At 32.2% G+C, this 19,440-nt stretch overlaps 1 protein-coding gene across 2 annotated transcripts in view; it reads left to right on the top strand.

Annotated features, from left to right (window-relative positions):
* Positions 1–19,440, top strand: part of LOC143226103 (regulator of microtubule dynamics protein 1-like) — a 45,907-nt gene that overhangs the window by 18,233 nt on the left and 8,234 nt on the right. The window contains exons 6-8 of one of the 2 annotated variants that reach the window (XM_076456608.1): positions 8,638–8,736; positions 13,651–13,701; positions 18,395–18,475. In XM_076456608.1, coding sequence (XP_076312723.1) covers positions 8,638–8,736; positions 13,651–13,701; positions 18,395–18,475 — 231 coding nt within the window. Of the gene's footprint in view, positions 1–8,637; positions 8,737–13,650; positions 13,702–18,394; positions 18,518–19,440 lie in introns of both variants that reach the window. The other variant, XM_076456609.1, reaches the window with a different exon arrangement.

Below are 19,440 nucleotides of genomic sequence, written 5' to 3'. Positions count from 1 at the left end.
TCTTCTGAAACTTCTCGAACTCATGAAGATAATCTTTCCTTCTCACTAATAGTGCTTCCTTCCATCTCCCACCTGGATAGGCTTCTGAGTTCAATAATAGCTCTTTGTTGTTACATTTCATGCATGACTTCCTTCTATAGTTTTCTTTCCTGCCTTTTCATCCCTGGCAACAATTCTATGTTTATGACCTTTCTTCTTCAACATTTGCCAGTTGTATTCAGTATTCTAGGGTTGATGTTGTACCTGGCTTCTGTGACTGTTGTGAGACTGCATACAATTTATAGGGGCAATCCACTTCCATGTGGTGGTAACAAAAAGTTAATGATGTGCTCCAGTACTGTACAGTCCTGTCTGAGGGGATGAGATAGCACATATAAACTAATAATAACAATGCTCCATTTCTGTACAGTGGGCTCTGAGGAATTACATTATGCTCAGTTCCTATAATTATCCAGAAGGTGCTGTTTAATATGTTTTTTGAGGCATTCCACTTCTGTTTGGTTGTATCCAGGAGTTCATGATATGCTACAGTGCTGAACAGTTTTGTCTGAGGAGATGATATTGCTTTGGAGTTAATCTGTCACATTGCAGTTTACCCATTTGATTGGGATCTGTCATTCTACCTTTACACAAGTGTTGATTCCAGGTGACTGAATTTAGAATTCAAGTTGACATAAGACACTTAACGTAAGGTCTGTTCCTAAGATATCTGGTTAGTTATACATTACACACATATGCCTATTTTAAAGATTGGTTGTCTTCTGTTCTATGGAACATGAGGTTGGAGGTTATGCATCTGATATCAATTAGTTTTGGACAGGAGTTGACTGATTGCATGTAATATAATATGCTGTAGCCACTACACTTTGGTACACATCCAGTTTCCCCCACATTACTGTCTGTGGAGAATCCACCTACAGCCTCTCTTCATTGGCATTGAGAGTATATTAAGTGGTTCTGATACAACTCTCACTATTTTCTTTTCCTTTCAGTTGTGCTCTTTTCATTATTTTTTTTTTGTGACACCTTTTTGCACACTTGGTGAAATGTATATATAGTACAGAAGTGGTGTGGTCTTCCTTGGATGGTTCTTTATTGCAAGAATTATTAGTATATTCTTCAGATGTTTTTTTATATCTTGCACAGATGTCTTTCCACCTATTCAATGTGGGATTTAGCTACCTGTGTGAGATGAATTAATACACTGAATTAGAAGTTATAATTTTCTTATATTGAAAATATACTTCCTGCTCTTCCTCTCCCACTGAAAACTAGTGCTTCCTTTTCTGTCTGAATTTGACTTGTTTGGAATAATGGAATAGATGGAGCCACATGCATCAGGAAGTTGTGTCCTGTTGGTGGAGGGTTGTAGCATGATGCTTTGCATGCAAAACACAGTAGCTAGGAGTGCAAGGCTTGTGGTATGTAAAACTATGTTTGCATCTAGATAGTAGCATTAATCAGGTATAGCTTTGTGTGTAAGAAGATAAGTATTTATTAGAAATATATTGTTGGTATAGGAAAAGTATATATCAGGAAACAATTACCTCTCTGCAAATATTCTGTTGAGAAAGCAAAAAAATATTAAAATTTGATTCATGTAGCTAAATCAGTAAATTTCAGGACATTGTTTTTAATTATTTTTCATTTTTGTCCCTTTACGATTTGGATATTGTAACATTTAAAGACTTTTCCATTATATACCTTTTTCTCTTATGTCTATCTTTTGATATTTGTCTTTTTCATTTTAAAATGGCATATTATTTATTGACTTAACAAAATTTCCCAAGCTTTCAGTAAACTTTAAAAGCCTTTTGTAAACAAAAAATCAGAAATATTAATTAAATATGTTTATTAAAACTTTCTGTTTAATTATATCGGTTCCCCTAATGGCAAAGCAATATGTCTGCAAACTTGCTATGCTAGAAACCTGGTGGGCAGAGCATGGATAGCCCATTTTGCAGCTTTGTGCTTAACTTTAAAACAAAGTAATTATATGGTTTCAGTGTTGACTACTCCAAGTGCAAAGTGAATTTCATTTTAAGATTAAAAATACTTTTCTCTGATTTCATTTTGCATGATCCATAAAATTTCCTAAATATCAAATGTTGTTCTGTCTTTTTTTTTTTTTCCCAGAGAAATTTTATATACATTTTTTTCTACCATATCTCTATACAAGGTTGGTGAATTTGACTGACATTGTATTCACCCCAAAAAATTTAAATTACCCAATTTTTTTTTTTTTTTTAGAATGACTTCAAATTGTAATGTGAAACTTGTTTCTTTTTTCTTATCTTAAATAGCTTAAATTTCATAAAAATGTTTCTGTTTATGCTTAATTTTATTGTTTTTTGAATTATATCTAAACAAATCTGCATTAATATCTAAAACTATTTGAGGAGTGTGCAGCTCACATTACCTTATCCAATTACATATCACACAAGCTACTTGTGAGATGCTTGCAAGAGTACCTTTTGAAAGAAGTTTTTTTTAACCTAATCTACCAAAAAATATTTTTAATTTTTACATTTCAGTTACTTTTACAATAAAATAAAGTATTCATCTGGGTCATTGTCTTTTACTGTTTACTATCAATGACATTTTACCCTACTTTTTGGTACTCTTGATACCACTGTAATTAATTTATTTAATTGGATAATGCTCCAAAGAACACAGAATAACAATAAGCAAAAAGTGGAATATGTCCAATAATTATAATTATTCTGGCTTTTTAACTACATGACAAGAATTGTTAGAAATTCAGCTAACCCCATTAGTGTCTTTTCTGTGGAAATTGAGTTTTATGTGGAAGAAAAACTGACAATTATCTGTGTAGAAAACAATATAATACATCACTTGATTTATTGAAACTTTGTTTTTCTGTTGGTAATAAATAATATATTAAACATCAGAGATAATTATTGGCAAGTTGTGAAAAGAGGGTGTGGTAGGAGGGGGTCTAATTTTTTTGCTTATGTCTCTGAAACAAACTGAGATTGAAGGATATAAAAATGGTTTTCCCAGAGCAATAACTATATTATAATGAGTAAATTTTGTTAATTCTACTCTTCTCAGAGTCGTGGACAATTAAATTAAAAAGGTGGAAAGACATGTATAACAAACATCACAATCCTCATACTTGGGAGATTTTTTTATTTCCTTAAAAGTTTAAAAACTTAACACAGTATATATTGATGATAAAGCAGTTTCATTAATTGTTGAATGTACCTCTGTAAAAGATTGTGATATGGACACTTTGACCGACTTGATGCGAAATGGTTAACATGTTTAAAAAAAGGGTTTGAGGCTATTAATTTTTTAGCTGTAGCATTCATGTTTTTTTTTTTTAACCATTCTATTTTGAACATGCAATATGAAACATTATAAATACACATTAATTAACAAGCTAAATAATGCAGCTTTGAGGTATTTTAACTTTTATCAGGTTAACAAAAGTAACGAGAAGTGGAACATTATATGACTATACAGATGAAGTGAAATTGTTTAAAGTTTTTTAAACAACTTCTTGAACATTTGCCTAGGATCCTTAAAACCTAAATAGGTCCTTCCTTAAGAGGTGATGTTAGGTAATGTTGACTAGCTGTATTCCTGTAGACAATCAGCCCAAAATTAGGGACAACTAAATATGGGGAGTATTTTGTGTAGCTTTGTTCAAAATTTCTGAAATTAACTTCAATCAAATTTGAATGAAAATGAACTATTCTAGCCATTTATGGGTAGTTTTCATATTATGAAGTAAAATCAAAATAAGTTAATTTGTAATATCAGTGTTTGAAATAATTTAGGAAGAAATTACATGATTTTAAACTATAGACTACTAACTGATGTCCAAGAAAGTTTACTTTGTTTGATATAATAAACATAGATTAATGTTTAGTTATGATAAACATAATAAAATTAAAAAATAAATTGTAGTAATTTGTATGCATGTGGATGAATGGTAAAGTTTACATTTTCCAATGCTGAAAGTATTTCTCACACTTACTTCCTATGACATACATCTTTCCTGCTTCTTCAGTACAGTTATTTACAATTTTCACTTGCCACTAGCCTGGAAGTTCCCACCTTAAAGTCGCATATGTTCATGCATATAAGCATGCACCAATTTTCATAGCATAGCTGGCTTCCTCTGTACCAATTGTTTTATCATAACTAAGATTAGTCAAAATGTGACCAAAGGTAGGGAGGATAGGTGAGAAGTGTGAACAAAGGTATCTATCAGAAATACATTTTAAGTGTTTTAAAGTGTTAACTTCCAACATACCTTACCTCCTATCACATATCCTTAGAACCCCACACTGAACTGGTGGAGGGACCTCAGTGCAAATGTTACCCAGATGAGTCCTCTGCAGGAAGCACCTCAAGGGAACCCATAGACTGTGACATCCTACACCATGTATAGGGACATGCCTGTGGGACATTCCTACCTCCTTTGTATTAGCTTACAGTCTTTACCCATAAAGATGTGTTGCTAGGTCAGGTGAAAAACAAGCATTGTCAAAAATTCTAATCAGTATTGTAGACCTGCCAATTTGTGTAGTGTGGCTATGGTGTACCAGAACTCGTACATGGTGGGTCAACTCCAGTCCAAAACCAGGCAGCATTGAGTCTGCGGTGTGAGGAGCATCCCTACCAGCTTCACTTCAATCCCAGTTAAGTAGAATGTAAAGGTAATATATGCCATGCAAACAACATAAGGATTTATGATAATTCATACTGTGACAGACCACCCAGGTACCAAATATCTGAGCATTGGTCGGATGGAGGAAAGTCAGCTGATGGGATGAAATTGACTATGCCAACCAAACATCTTTGCCCTACTCTACAGAGTGGAATTGATCACAGTCAAGAGGAATCCTTGAAGGTCCACTATCCAAGGGGCAAGGGCTCCTGTTTTCTACTAGTATAAGAAGTAGGGTGAAAGCATGCTGGGAAGTCTAAATGAGGACAACATTGTAAAACAACCTGATTGGTGATCATGAAACACTTTCTTAACAAACAGACCAGTATCAGTTTATTCAACTAGGCATGAAAGATGGGCATTTATCCCCAGCCTATTTTGTTTGTGATAGTCCATAGGTGGGTATGTTCTGGATTTGGCCTTGTTTAGGAAATTATGCACAGCAAGAATATTTCTAGGAATCTTGTGGAATAACCAGTCTCATAAGTGAGCACTGTATCACTTGCCACTGAGTGGGATTCAGTGAAATATGGGAGAAAGCCTAAGAAGGTAAGATATAATGAACTTACTTAGTAAGAGCCTGTAAGATGCATGAAGAATGGCAGTAGGAGGCAGTCTAATTCAATGAAGAAGAAATAGCCAAAAGATGAAGATAGCATGCAAAAAAAATGTAAGGGATCATCTACATGCCAGTCTTAATAATCTTCTTCAACAGATGGCAGAAGTGAGAAGCCAAAAAGAAAGTAAGGTGCGGGAAGCAGAATAACACCCTTTGTGGCATTTGGTTTTGTCTAGCCACCAGATGAAGTTGGGGAGCAGAAAAAGATGATGATTGAAAATCTCAAGCAAAGTTCCATTGATCATGTAAGAGTCCATTGTAAACTTCATAAGTGAGCACAACACAAGGGGATAAGGGATTTCATGGAAGCTCAAGTCCCCAAAAGAGAAAAACTTCCCAAGCTCAGAGAAACACGTATAACAATGGAAACCAATTTCTCCATGTGCTGCAAATAAACAGAAAAAGCCTGGGGCATGATGATATGTGAACTGCAAAATATGCCTAAATAAATGAGATCTTGAGTATGTGAGATGCGGCTTTATCAGTTTGGCCAACCAAAGAGCTGTTTCCCTAAAGAGAAGTGTGTGGATGGCCCTAGGAGTCTTGTTGGTATAGTCAAAAGAAGCCAGTTGTCCATATAACGGTGAAAGCTCAATCCCAATCCATAAATTTGCAAAGCAAAGGCTCTGACTATTCTACATAAAACATATGGGGCAGATGCTGCTAAAAGGAAGAGCATGGAAATGAAACAAATTGACCCTGATGAATAAATTGAAGGTAAAGTCTGGATGGAGAGGAAATAAGACTGTGAAAATAAGTACCTTAGACAATCATCATGGTCATCTAAAGAGTCAAAGCAAAAAAAAGATGTTTTTTCTTGATGATGAGAAACCCACTTGAAAGAAAAGTGTATTTCAGAATGGCTGGTATAGGTATCAACACTTTCATTGATAAGCAGAGAACATACCAGCCATTCTGAAATACAACAAAAGATGATTTTAGGGTCTCTGTGGTAAATTGAGGTAGATCAAGAAGGTGATTAAGATTTGAAAGATATGACTGGAAACCAATCCCACTTTCTTTGGAACAACAAAGAGATATGAATAATACCCAAGAGAATAATAAAGAAAAACCTATTTGAAAACATATTTAACTAACAGGTCCAATGCTGCCTTGAACAGATGTTGGCAAGAATTGAGAACCATGATTGGAGGAAAGGAAAAGGGAAGAAGAAATAATTTTGGAAGATAAAAAAATCAAGGGAAGGCCATCTAACAGGACTGAAACTACCCAACAATTGAGTGCAAGTGAAACAGGTCCTTTCTGTCTCCCAAATCTATTGGATAGTTAATGTTGAGACTTAGGCAACTGATATGTATGAGCAGTATAAGAATGAGCTGCAACAGAAAATTGGAAAGGGGGAGAGAGAGGAGAGGAAGCAGAAGGACAGGAGATATAAATAGGTAAAGGAGGAGCATTGGAGAATAGGGGGAAATGTTGGTGGGCAGTGAACTTTACACCCAAAAAGTTGAGAAAGAACACCAAGTTTATGAAATTTCACAGGTGAAAAAACGTGTGCCTTAACTTGTGAGTGCAAAATGGAGAAGTAATAATCAAAAAATCAGTACAAAAAGTCAGTTGCACTGGGTTGTGTAACACTCCTGTTGGTGAAGGTTTGTTGCATGCAACAATACAGCATTATCACAAATAAATGTGTGATTTTGAGGTGCGAGTTTCAAGTTTTAGAGACAAAACATTTTGTATATAGAGAACAACACTAAAGTGGAAAATATATGTATGAGTAGAAGTAAGGTATCTTGTTGGAATGTTTCATTCCCTTTTTTGCAATAGTATTTATGGAATATTAAGCAACACTGGAAATAAGATTGACTCAAAATAACTCAAACTTGGAAATGAAAATGTGCTATGTAAGGATCTAACATGGTGCACAGCTGAAGAACTGGTCAAAATTTTGAGAATTTCTATTTTCACAGTAGTGATTAATATGGTACATAAATTCTTTACATAACTGTCAGAGCAAACCTTCCTTTATAAATGAAAGAATTTAAACTGGAGAAAATGTTTTGTTTCTTGAATTATGTTGTTTTTACAGATATCTAAGTTTGATATGCTTTTGGATTTAAGGGGAAAAATCAGTCATTCTTGGTGTCCTGTCCTATTTTGAGGAGTGACAGCTGTGGTTCTCCATTGTTTTCTATTCTTCACTTTCCTAATAAATTTAACATTATTGAACCAAGAGAGTTTGTATCTGCTTCTCACTTTTCTTTAATTTTACCCATCATAATCTCTGCAAGTCTTCCATCAGATCTAACTATATATCCTACTAGCACATCTTCTATCCTAAACTCAACAACTGTCTTTGGAAACTTAAGACTTTATAGCTGTAACACCACACTTCAGTTCCAGTTCATCTATCACTTCTTTTATTTGATTTATCTTTTTTTCATAATTAAATAAATATGATCATCTGCTTGTATCATATGTTTACATTTAATTTTGATGTTTATTGTGGGAGCTTCTTCAGATCCTAAAATTAACATAGTTGTAGCTCAGTTGACATTCTGAGTGTATAGTCATTCCCGTTATTGACAAGCCTGTTAAATAACTATATTTTTTCTCCATATTCACCCAAAAGTACTGTATCATCAGTTACCTATTTGTACACATTATTTCCATTTTAACTCCATCTATATAAATGATTACATTTTTCATCAGCCACTCTTCATCCAAAGTATTTAATACTGATGAAAGTACATGTTCTTGTCTTATAACTTTCTTAACTGCAAACCAAGTGTTTTGTCCTTAATCCATTCTAATTGGTACTTCCTGACGTCAGTATTAATAATTAAGGTTTCTCATAACTGAATGACCTAACCGTATGATTTTTAATGGTTAATCAGTCTTCACAACTTTATTCAAATTTTGTATGCCTACCTTGGGCTATGACATTATGTTGCTCAGGTAGGAAATTTGAGAATTTGTCAGTATTTAAGTTGTTGCACAATGAGGAAAACTTTTTTTATGACACTGGGGTAAATCTACTTGTTGCACCTATGGCTATATATGTCAAGTTGTATAAATCTGATTACAGTATCCAAAGGTTAATTCAGTTTTAAAGTTACGTATCTGTATACATTTCAATGAAATCAACATGTATCATAACAGATTTACTTTCAACATTTTTTACTACTAAAGAAATTGTGACATGAAGTACTAATAATTTTTTTTTCTACATGCATATTGCATGAAAAAATATTTTAAATAGTGCTAGCTTTTATAATAAGTTATCTTTTATCATATTTCATATTTATAAAAAAATAATTCTTGAATGAATATTGTCCTTATTATAATCTAGATTGCCATGTTGACATGGTGGGAAAGAAAAATTGCATCAACTTTGGGAAGCCCACCACCAGAATCATCCTATGAAGAAGCTCGACAACACTTGTTACAGGTAATGCTAACTTGTAAATGTGAAAAGTACATTTAATGATTAAAAATGCAGAAGGTTAAGGTAACAGTTTTGAACTTGTTATAAACCTAAAATGGATGAAGAAAATAAATTGTCTTCTTTGATCCAGATGAGGCTTGTCAAAAGTAAGTTCTTTAAGGAACAAGTGGAATTAGCATCCAATTTAGAGGTGGATGGGTAGTGGTACAAACAAAGAAAGCAAGAAGGGTGTGCACTAGTCTCTTTTTTTTTTTTTTTTTGAGTGCTGCATTATTGTATCATATTACTATTTTTGCAAAAGAAAACGCATCTTTTGTCTAAAAATATTTTGTCACTTTTTTTTTTTTTTTTTTCAAAGATGATCTGGGCATTTCTTACTTGGCTAATGAATCTCTAATGTCAAGTAAATACCACCATGGGGCTACCATTATGTTTATTTTTGAAATGTCATAACCCTTGGCTGATCTTCTGTAAATCAAATTTACAATTAAATAATGATAATGTTTTATTGTCACCAATAAGGGTAATAACGTTTTTATTCAAAACATAACACTGCTATAATTAGAAATAATAGGGTAGTCTGTTAGCTGTTTTGTTTATATACATTGTTCAAATTAAATTGTTTAATTAATATTCAGTAAAGATTTGAGTCCAAAATATTTTGCAGTCACCTGCCCTACTCACTAAACAGTGAACTTAATTCATGACAGGTGTATTTGATTTGGTGAACATAATAAAAAATGTAATTTTAAAGAGACAAATAATAAGATACCTTTATTAAGCTTTAAGCAATCTTTAGCTATGTAACTTCTTTGTTTCTTTCATACTTTCATTCCTGTGTGTAAGTAAGCTACTTGAATTTGCTGATGATAAAACTCTCCAAATATTGTAACATTTATTATTGCATTAAGCTTGTGGAACTTTCCATCACTCATTCATCCCATCTCTAAACATACAAGCTTATCTTTTCTCAACTTATCTGTTTTTGCACTGAAGAAAATTTCTGTTGATGTCAAAAAGATATAATTTAATGTTCAAATACTCAAATTACAATTGAAAAGAAATTTTAACATTTACAAGTATTATTACAAAATTTCTAAACCTGATCTATATACTTATTCTACTGTTAAATGAAAGTCTAACTATTGGTCTATTCAATCATAGTTTTTCTTTATAGCTGTTTTCAAAGCTGTTTTATTATAAATGATCAAATCACTTGATGTGACATAGCAAGGTTTCAAAAAGACGTACAAAAACATTAAGAAATGCTTGAAAATCAAGAAATTGATAATATACTGTCAAGGTTCTTAACAAATTTAAATTTATTGTTTGGGATGGGTAGAAAACTTTAAACAATTGACAAGTGAGTTGTTTTGTTTACAGGCAAAATATTTTGCAGTTATACAGAAATGAAAATGAGCTTTTCTTAATGGCTTACATAAAGTTAATAAATGTCAGAAATTGAAAAATATTAATTTAAAATGCGTTGAGTTAAACTTTTAAAAATATTGTTAACATACAGAACTTACTTTAAAATTTGTCTCAAAAAATTAATAAAGTGATGAAAAATTAAAATCCAGAGGAAACTGTTTCTCCAGGCATCAGGTATAATAATTTGTAACAGTTGTTTTTTGATCCTAAATTTTGTACACAAAAATATACATGCAAATTACATCATTTATATTGTTTAACATTTAGTTATTTCTAATTGATAAAGTAAATTAGTCAGTGTATTTTCACAGTATATTTGGATCTGTTATTAACTTTGAATATACTTGAAATAGAATCTTACTGCTTGAAGATAGCAATAATGAGGTAAAAACTAAGAGCAAAACATTACTTGAGATTTTAAAATTGTTAAGAGAAGATCAAGAATAAACATACAGAAAAATAAAAGATTAAGCAGAACATAAGAAAGTAAAACAAATCTAAGACGTAATATTGGAAGAATATCACAGGAATTTAATGGAGGAGTTAAAAGAAAAAGTTATTTAAAAAATAAAAATAATAATAAATATTGAAGACAAGATTGATAAAGTGACAGAGGATATCCAGACAGTTTACAACAAGATTGAATATAGAAATGCTGTAATAACAAAATATAAAGCATAAAGAAAGACATTAATGAGATAGAAAAAAACATCAATGGAAGAAAAAATTGAGAAATACAAATTAAGTACAAAGATTAAACCAGTCAACAACTTTCTTGATTGGAAGATTTGCAGTATGTTGACTGACACTGGTTCTACAGCTACAATAGTTCAACCTGATTTAGAAATTAAAGATGAGAAATTATCCCCTGAGATTAATAAAGAAGAGAGTAATGTGAATAGAAGGTGCACATAAAGTTCCAGCAAGATAAAAATTAAAAGTTACTCTTACTGGAGGAAACGTTTTCTTCATGATGTATGGGTACTTTATACTGATGAAGGGTGCATACTGAGAATTGATTTTATGTGGAAATATGGATGTGAATTTAGGCTAGCATCACAATATATGACTAGGAAATTTCTTTGCACCACGTGAAAATTTCTACACCAGAAGATTGAACTTCTAATGAAAACAAAGAGGTCAGTAATTGTACCACAAAGAAGTAAATTACTCGTATTCCAGAACTTGTTACCAGTAAATTTACATTTAGCTATTGGGCCATAATGGAACCAAACACTTCAGCATGTTCTGATGGATTAATGGTTGGTTGAACTCTCATGGTTTTGAAGACTAAAAATGCTGTTAGTGCCATGAACATGATAAAATATAAAATTTGAATTAAATCTGGATGAGATACTGCAAGATGTGAGGCTGTACATGTTGCATTTTCACAATAAAGAACATCAAAAGTAGTCACTTTTTATAAAAGGTGTAGAAACTCTGAAACCCTTATACAGAAACAGCTTACCACATTACTTACAAGAGTTGTATGATGGTAGTTATGCAAATCTTAAAGTTGATTAGTGCTTGTGGTTACATAACTTGTTCGAAGAATATCAAGACATTTTTTCCAGTGGATCTCATGACTTAAGCTGATCAAATAAAATACCTCATAAATTTATATTAACCGTGTAACTCCAATATATCAGTTAGCCAGATGAAGTCATGAAGGAACAATGAGTAGTAGAGCAAAGTTCTTGTCTTGGAAACCACATATTATACTTATTAAGTGGAAGAATGGATCCACAAAGTTCTGTGTAGGCTATAAGAATATAAATGAAGTTCCAAAGAAGGATCCTTAATTACTGCAAAAATTTCTCAGTGTTCTAGGTCTACTTTATTAAATGTTTTGATCTGAGCATTATCACTATAACCTGCAGCTTCCCTTCACAAGCATCTAAATTACAACTATAAAGTACATCTTACTAGCATAAGTACCCGAGTTCACTAAGCTAATTAGGTTGATATATTTTAGATTTAATGATTGCTGTGGACTCCAGCTGTGTTTAGTGCAGAAAACCTCAAAAGGTTTTAATGGTATTTAATATATCTATCAACTGAAAAGAGAACTAGTATTTGTTTTTGATATTATATTATAGTTTAATGGAGGCTGGCTCTTTTTTTAATTGATTTTCTGAAAAAATGGTGGATTTGTTCCCCTTCCCCTGAACCACTACTTGAATCTACACTTACTTGTACAGTGTTAAATAATAGTTATTAATTTTCGAAAATGTGTAGAGAAAGTTCAGCCTCCCTGGACCACTCCCATTGATCCATGTCTGCTTGTGTGTTTTCTTATAGCAGTGCTACATCTGGCTGTCTGCTGTGTCCATCGAGGGAATTGAACCCCTGATTTTAGCATTGTAAATTAAAAGGCTTACTGTTGTCCCACTGGAAGACATCATTAAATAATAAATTTACATTTTAGTCAACACTTTGTAACCAGAGAACTGAAAAGTCCTGTGGTAAGTCATTGGACTTGCAACACTAAAATATGTGGGTTGATACAACACAGTGACTCTGCCTTAAAACTGAGAAACAAAAGAATTGGTAGTGGGTACTGTCAATTATTTGCCTTCCATCTAGACAGCAGTTGAAAGTTAGTGACAGTGGCAGGTAGTATCAATAGCTTTGCAATAACAACAAAGGGATGAGCAAGTTATAGCATGGGGGTTGAGTGCAGTACCCTCAAATCATGAAGCATCATGCACCCCACCTCTATTATATAGATTTGTGTTTAACAACAAACATAATAGCACTGTGTTGGTTACTTGGGTATCAGAATAATTCTAAACAGTAATAATCTGAACAGCAAATTCCAGTAGATTATTTTCATTACAGTCAACTTAATCATAATTTCAGTATTAATTTGTTTGAAAAATCAAAAATGATAAATAATTATGTTATAATATTAGATAGTTGACTATTTTTGTAACAGTATATGAGAAACTAATTAATGTAATTGTTCATAGGTTATTAATTGAATTCTCCAGCTGTACTCCAATTGAGAAACAGGAGTGATAAGGAGAGACAACCGAGAAAAATGCTATTCTTTGCTTCTGTACATCATTAATATTTTTCAAAGTTAATTGTTAACTGTTTCATATGAACAGTTCAGTATTTTAATGAAATGACAAAAAAATGACTGTTTTTAAATTAAATGCAATAGAAGTGAGTAAAATGATTTAACACCATTAGTCTATTAATCTGGATTGTTATAGTAATATTTGCCACATTAGCTGTGATCAGGTGTTAAAGTATGACATAATTGTGTCAGTTTCCAGTTGTTTTAATAAGTTCTACTTGTAACTCTAATTACGAAGTAGCTTTTAGTTTTATTCTCCATAACTAATTAAATGTGTAAAAATCTGAAAATGAAGCCAGTCCTGTAGAGATATTGATTTTGAATGAGTTTGAGATAGGATATACACACTGAATGCTGTAAATTATTTTAAAACTTTTTTGTTTTACATTTTGTTTATGTAGGCTGACCAACTAAAACCTGAATGGAAAGAAAACATGCTCTTTATTGCTAAGGTGAGAGAAAAAGTTATGTCAGTTTCATGGTGGCAATGTGTCTATAAACACTTTACAAAACATAGGGAGTCTTAAAATGAAACAATAAGAGAAAGAAAACTGCTAGAATTTTATTAATCATTTTGTAATTTAATTTAGATATTATGTATACTTGTAATATATTTATATTACATATAAGAAATAACTACACCACAAACTATTATCAGGTCTTGAAAAGCTTAGGTTTTTGTAAGAAAAGACAAACATATTGTTCTGATTAAGGACGGATATGAGTGCCATATTTCACTTGTTGGCCTCAATTTGTACAAGGCAAAGAAATCAAAATTATGTAGCTAAATGGTTGAAATTGTTTATCAGAAAATTGCTAATTATGCATAAAAAAAATTAGTGTGCATTGATTACACAGTAAACTTTTAAGTTATGCAAACTTTATCTAAAGTAAAAACAGCTTAAAACAATAACATTTAAGATAATTTTAGACATAATTAATGCAATTGTACCATTGATAGTAGTTAACACTTTTTTTTTTTTTATAAAATAACAGCAAACACACTTTTAGGTTTTATAAATCTTTTGCCAGGCAATTAAACACAGTCTTCCTAAGCAATAAATACAAGCTATGTAAAAAGTTAAGTAATAACTATACAATGCACCACAGATTATATAGTCATATAAAAATTAAGCAAACACCACTGGTAATTAAATTAAACACAAGGTCCTTGGTTCAACTCCTGGAATCTCTTTTCATTTATTGTTGTTTTTTTTTTTCACTAAAATGTAATGTTAATGTTTCATAATTTTATTGTCTTATAGTAAGGCAGTGTTATCTGGCATAGTGTGATATGCAGGCATTTTTGACTATTCATTGTAGCTTCAACTTTCACAATCATTTATTTAAATGAGGATGCAGTTATGAGTGGAGTACACAAGTCACTAACTTGAGGAAATTACAGTTAGAATAGAGAGATGCTTAGAAATGGAGATTACACAAAACATCAAACTTTAACAACACTTTTATTAGTTGTCAACTTAGCAGTTTTCAGTAGTTCTTTTATTGCTCTTAACAACTCTTCAGTCATCATATTACTAGAGGTATACTTGGACATGGTCATGTTTCTAGCTACATTATACATTGTGTCTTGGTTACACTGATTGACTAAGAGAAATAACATTTGTAGCTTACATCAAAGTTGGAGTGGTGAACTGACTTCTTTGAATATTGGATATCTTCAGCATCTTGAGCTTTTTTCTGTCTACAAAGAACTTCTCAACTGAACTTTTGCCTAGAGGAAACTAGAAAAACTCTCTCTTCCTGGGAGAACTAACCAAAACTGTTCTCTTTTTCTTAAAAGAGATTGAAAGAAACTGATTTTCAGCTCCAAACATGAATTTTTAAATATTTCCTCAGTATCTTTAAGAGTTTCCAAGTAGTATGCACAGCTATCGAGAAATAATTCTCACATTCCATTGGTTAATTTCTGGAACACATTTATACACTCCATGAACAAAACCTAAAACCCTCAAGTAATTGGTTGCTTGTTGGAAGCAGTGAATCAGTGGCCTTTTAACTTGGATGACAACACAGTCTGTCATGGATATGGCCTCAAGTGTGTTCTGCCCATGGTAGTTAACCCCAACTTTCTCATAACTTCCACTTTATCATTTTCAAACTCATGTTTTTTCCTTCTACTAAGCATCACTGTGATGGCTATGAGCATCAGTTTTCTTTTCTATATCTCTCTCATTATTCTGCAGCTACTTAGTTAACTGTAATTTGCCGGTTTTAAGCTAGAACTAGGTGATTTTTCGTATGTCATTTTCCGTGTGTGGACATAAAGATCAAAAATCTTTCTTTACTGTTTTTCTTAACTTTTATTTAATTTTTGGAGTAATTGTATTTCTAGTTGCTTCAATAACTGCAGTATTCGAGTTGAACATTGGTACCTATATCTTGTATTTTAAATAGCAGGTGATTAATTATACACTGTAGAAAATATGTCACTGCTACTTAAGGATTAATTTATAATATTGGAAACTTCAACCACGCTATGAACACAATACTTTTAGAAGAACCTGTCTATTTTGTGTTTACAGTTTCTTAAAAACAGTTTGGTAGATTTTTATTTAGATTTGAAAGAAGTCTTATCATAACAATACAGGTATCCCTACTTCTTGAGATACAGAAAATTAGAGATACTTTCAAAACATACCTACCATCTGCTGACACTATGGCTATTCCTTAATATTGGCTTTGCCTATCTTGGTCTCGTGTGCTCCAATCTTTTATATCCCACTCAAATGTTTTTAGCAATATCTGATTAGCAAATCTTTTCACCCACATTAATGCACCCTCTTTCCTGGTACTGTGTATAAGGACCTCACTCAGATAATGTGGTCTCTCAGTGGCACAGCTGTATGTCTGAGGACTTGCAATGCTATAAAGCAGGTTTTGGTACCTGTGGTGGACATAGCACAAATAGCCCTTTGATTAGCTTTGTGCTTAATTACAAACAAACATATAATGTAATCACTTTTTTCTCCACAAAGTCTAAGGGCTGTTTTTTCCTTGGGGCTTCTGTAGTTATTTTTTGGAGTTGATTCTGGTTAATATGAGGATAATTTGGACTTTGTTTTTCTAATGCCTTTCTTTATTAAGTTGAGGTTAAAACTACTGATGGACACCTGCTGTTCCTTCAACTTCAGATACATGGGTACTTCAGGTTCTGGTATTGAAATTGGGCTTTTCTTTCAGTTCTCCACCTCCATTATCCTCCAAACTTATGGTATAACAAAGTCCAAATTCTTCTCCAAATAGCCAGGATCAACAACAAAAAAAAGCAATTTAAGGAAACAGCTTTCAGGCTGAATATATATATATATATATCCCAACAGATCAGAACATAGACAGCTTCAACTATGAGTGACCTCTCCCTGATTGTAAATAGATGCTAGATGACAAACAAGGAATATGAGGAGGTTGGATTATTTGCCACGCTAACAAAGGTAGTATGGGAATTCATATCCTCAAATCTCACAGCTAAAATTTTTTTTTAAAGGAAATTATAATTATATACAAATCTACAAGGTGATATGAAAATTGCAATTCATAATGGAACGAGAGACAGCACTTCATCAAAGAAAACCATGACCAGTGCTTTGTGGAGGAAAAGTGATTACATTATTTGTTTGTAGTTAAACATAAAGCTACACAAAGGGCTATCTGTGCTCTGCCCATCACAAATAGCAAAACTCAGTTTATAGCATTGTATGTCTGCAATGTGCAGCTGTGCCACTGGGGAGCTACATTACTTAAGTGAGGTACTTATATACAGTATCGGGATAAAGGGCACATTGACCTGAGTGAAGATATTTGCAGATTATATATTACTAAGTGTGTTTAACTGGGGTATAAAAAATTGAAGTATGGGAGACCAGTGAAAGGGCAATATCGAGGAATAGCTATAGTGTCAGCAAATGGTAAGTATTATTGGAAATACATTTTCAGTTTATGAAAATGTAAACTTTCATCAGAAATTACATAACTGATTATAACTCATCACAATCTGAGTTTCCAAGCAAAATTAGTCGTAGAGGTTAAGTACTGATTGTGGTGATTTATTATTAGTAGAAAAACATTAAATAATACCATTATATGGTAAAATATGCATCACTGAATGTGATGTAATACACAAAGCATTGAAGCTGTATTCAGTTGATTACTTGGTCAATTAGTGGACTGTATATTTGTTTGATAAAAAGTCTACAAGTACCAGAAAGCAGTATTCTACTGAAAAATATAGAAGTAGTTTAATTAAATGAATGTGAAGAGTTGCTTTCAGTTCATCAGCTTAATCTAGTTCATATCATAATAGTTGTTGCTCATGCAGTTTGATGATATAAGTGCCTCAACTGCTGCTGTGTCTGTCATATCCATAGTTGGCCTGATGAGCTTTGAAATTGAGCAAAAGACCTTATCTATACTATTCTGAATATAAAAAGATACAATATGGTTGACATATTGCTATACATTCTTTACTTTCCCTTATAAGTTTTTGGAACTTATACTCTAATAAATTGTCACAGTAAAGCAAATGTATAATCTATATAGTGTATCCAGTGGTGTCATGAACAGTGTATTAATTTTTGTTTTAAATACAGTAAAAGTAAAGTGTAAAGTACGTTGGATGTTCATGTTTGCATGAATTTATTTTGACTCAAAAAAATGCTCTGAATCTTGTTGATAAAGTCATGCATTATAAAATAAATTGTTTAATGTAACAACTGGAAATAATACTTTCCATTTTAATTTCCTGAATCCAAGGTGTAACTTGAAACACTTACTGATTTTAAACTGTTTCATTCTTCGTAACCAGTGACTGTAGAACCCCAAGGTTCAAGTATCGGCATCACCCAATACTGATTCCATGGGTTCTTATTTCAAGTTTACATACAGTTTGGTATTTGTGACATATTCATATAAAAACATGTTTATATCTTTCAGTTTTTGTAGATGTTAATTATGCAAAGAAGGTACAGCAAATCATTCAGATAAAGTAAAAACATTTTTGTTTATGAGTTACCCTTTCCTGAAACACAGTTATATTTTTAAGTTTTTTATGGCTTTTGTGCTCATAAATGATAAAATAGATTTCAGCTCAGTTACTTGAAATTCAAATAACTTTTTTTTTTCCAGACTTATATTGGAGAAGGTAAATACCCTCAGGCATTATCCTGGATAGACAGAGCAATCAAGGGTTCATGTGTGAGAGAAGATGTAAGTTGATAAAATACATGGTGTATTTTTATCATTACAAAAGTAAGTATTCATTGACTTAGATGCTCTTGAACAGGGGTTGGACAAAAAATTAGAAATGTCTAGTGAAATCACCTCCATAATATGTGGTTTCTCCTTTGGCTGTTAGAACTGTTTCAGTTTTTTTACAGTAGGGCACCTGAAAACTATGTAAAGGAATTATATTTCATTCTTCAAGAACAATGTGACATAAATCACACATTGATCTTCCAACCATTGTTACATTTAGGTGATGAGCCATATAGGATAATCATCATGCTGTAATAACCTTTGATATTTGCTCCTCTTGCAAAGTCAAGAAGGTATGCAGATTGAGTGATTAAACCAATGTTAATTGGAGTTCCTATAATCTGTCTTTTTTTGAGTGTCTACATAAATTGCATGTCTTTCTTAAAGTATTTGAAACTTGTGGAATAGTTTACCAGTTTTTAAATAATAGAGGTGATCTGTGTAGGAGGTAACTGGAATAAACTTATAGCTAGTGTTTGGGTGTTCCATAAATGAGGTGTACTCTTATTTATTTTGTGTTACTTTCATTAACAGTATTAGTTAGAAGGTTTAAAATATTTAACTTTTAGTAATTTAAATATTTTATTGTTATACTTTCATTATGGAGGTTGTATTACATTGTTAGCTTAATATGTGGATTTAGTACTAACTTAAATCTCTTAAGATGGCCAAACCTAACAATATATTATTGGATTTATGGTGTTAAAAGCACCAACTGGCAACACAATATATTCTGATCATTGTAAGTACAAAGGTAAGAAAAGTATATTTAATTAGCGATACTATTTATTAGGTTGATTTTTTTTAGTTTGTTCTAAGTAGGTAGCAGTTAGTAGCCTGCTCTGATTGGAAGTTAATAGTAAATATTAATTAGCCAGTTGAGGATTTAGTCCATTGAACACCTGGGAAAGAACTGG

The sequence above is a fragment of the Tachypleus tridentatus genome, chromosome 9 (assembly GCF_004210375.1).
Source record: "Tachypleus tridentatus isolate NWPU-2018 chromosome 9, ASM421037v1, whole genome shotgun sequence".
Lineage (NCBI taxonomy): Eukaryota > Metazoa > Arthropoda > Merostomata > Xiphosura > Limulidae > Tachypleus > Tachypleus tridentatus.
Note: the sequence above shows the minus strand (reverse complement) of the source record. Positions and strands in the feature narration are given on the sequence as shown.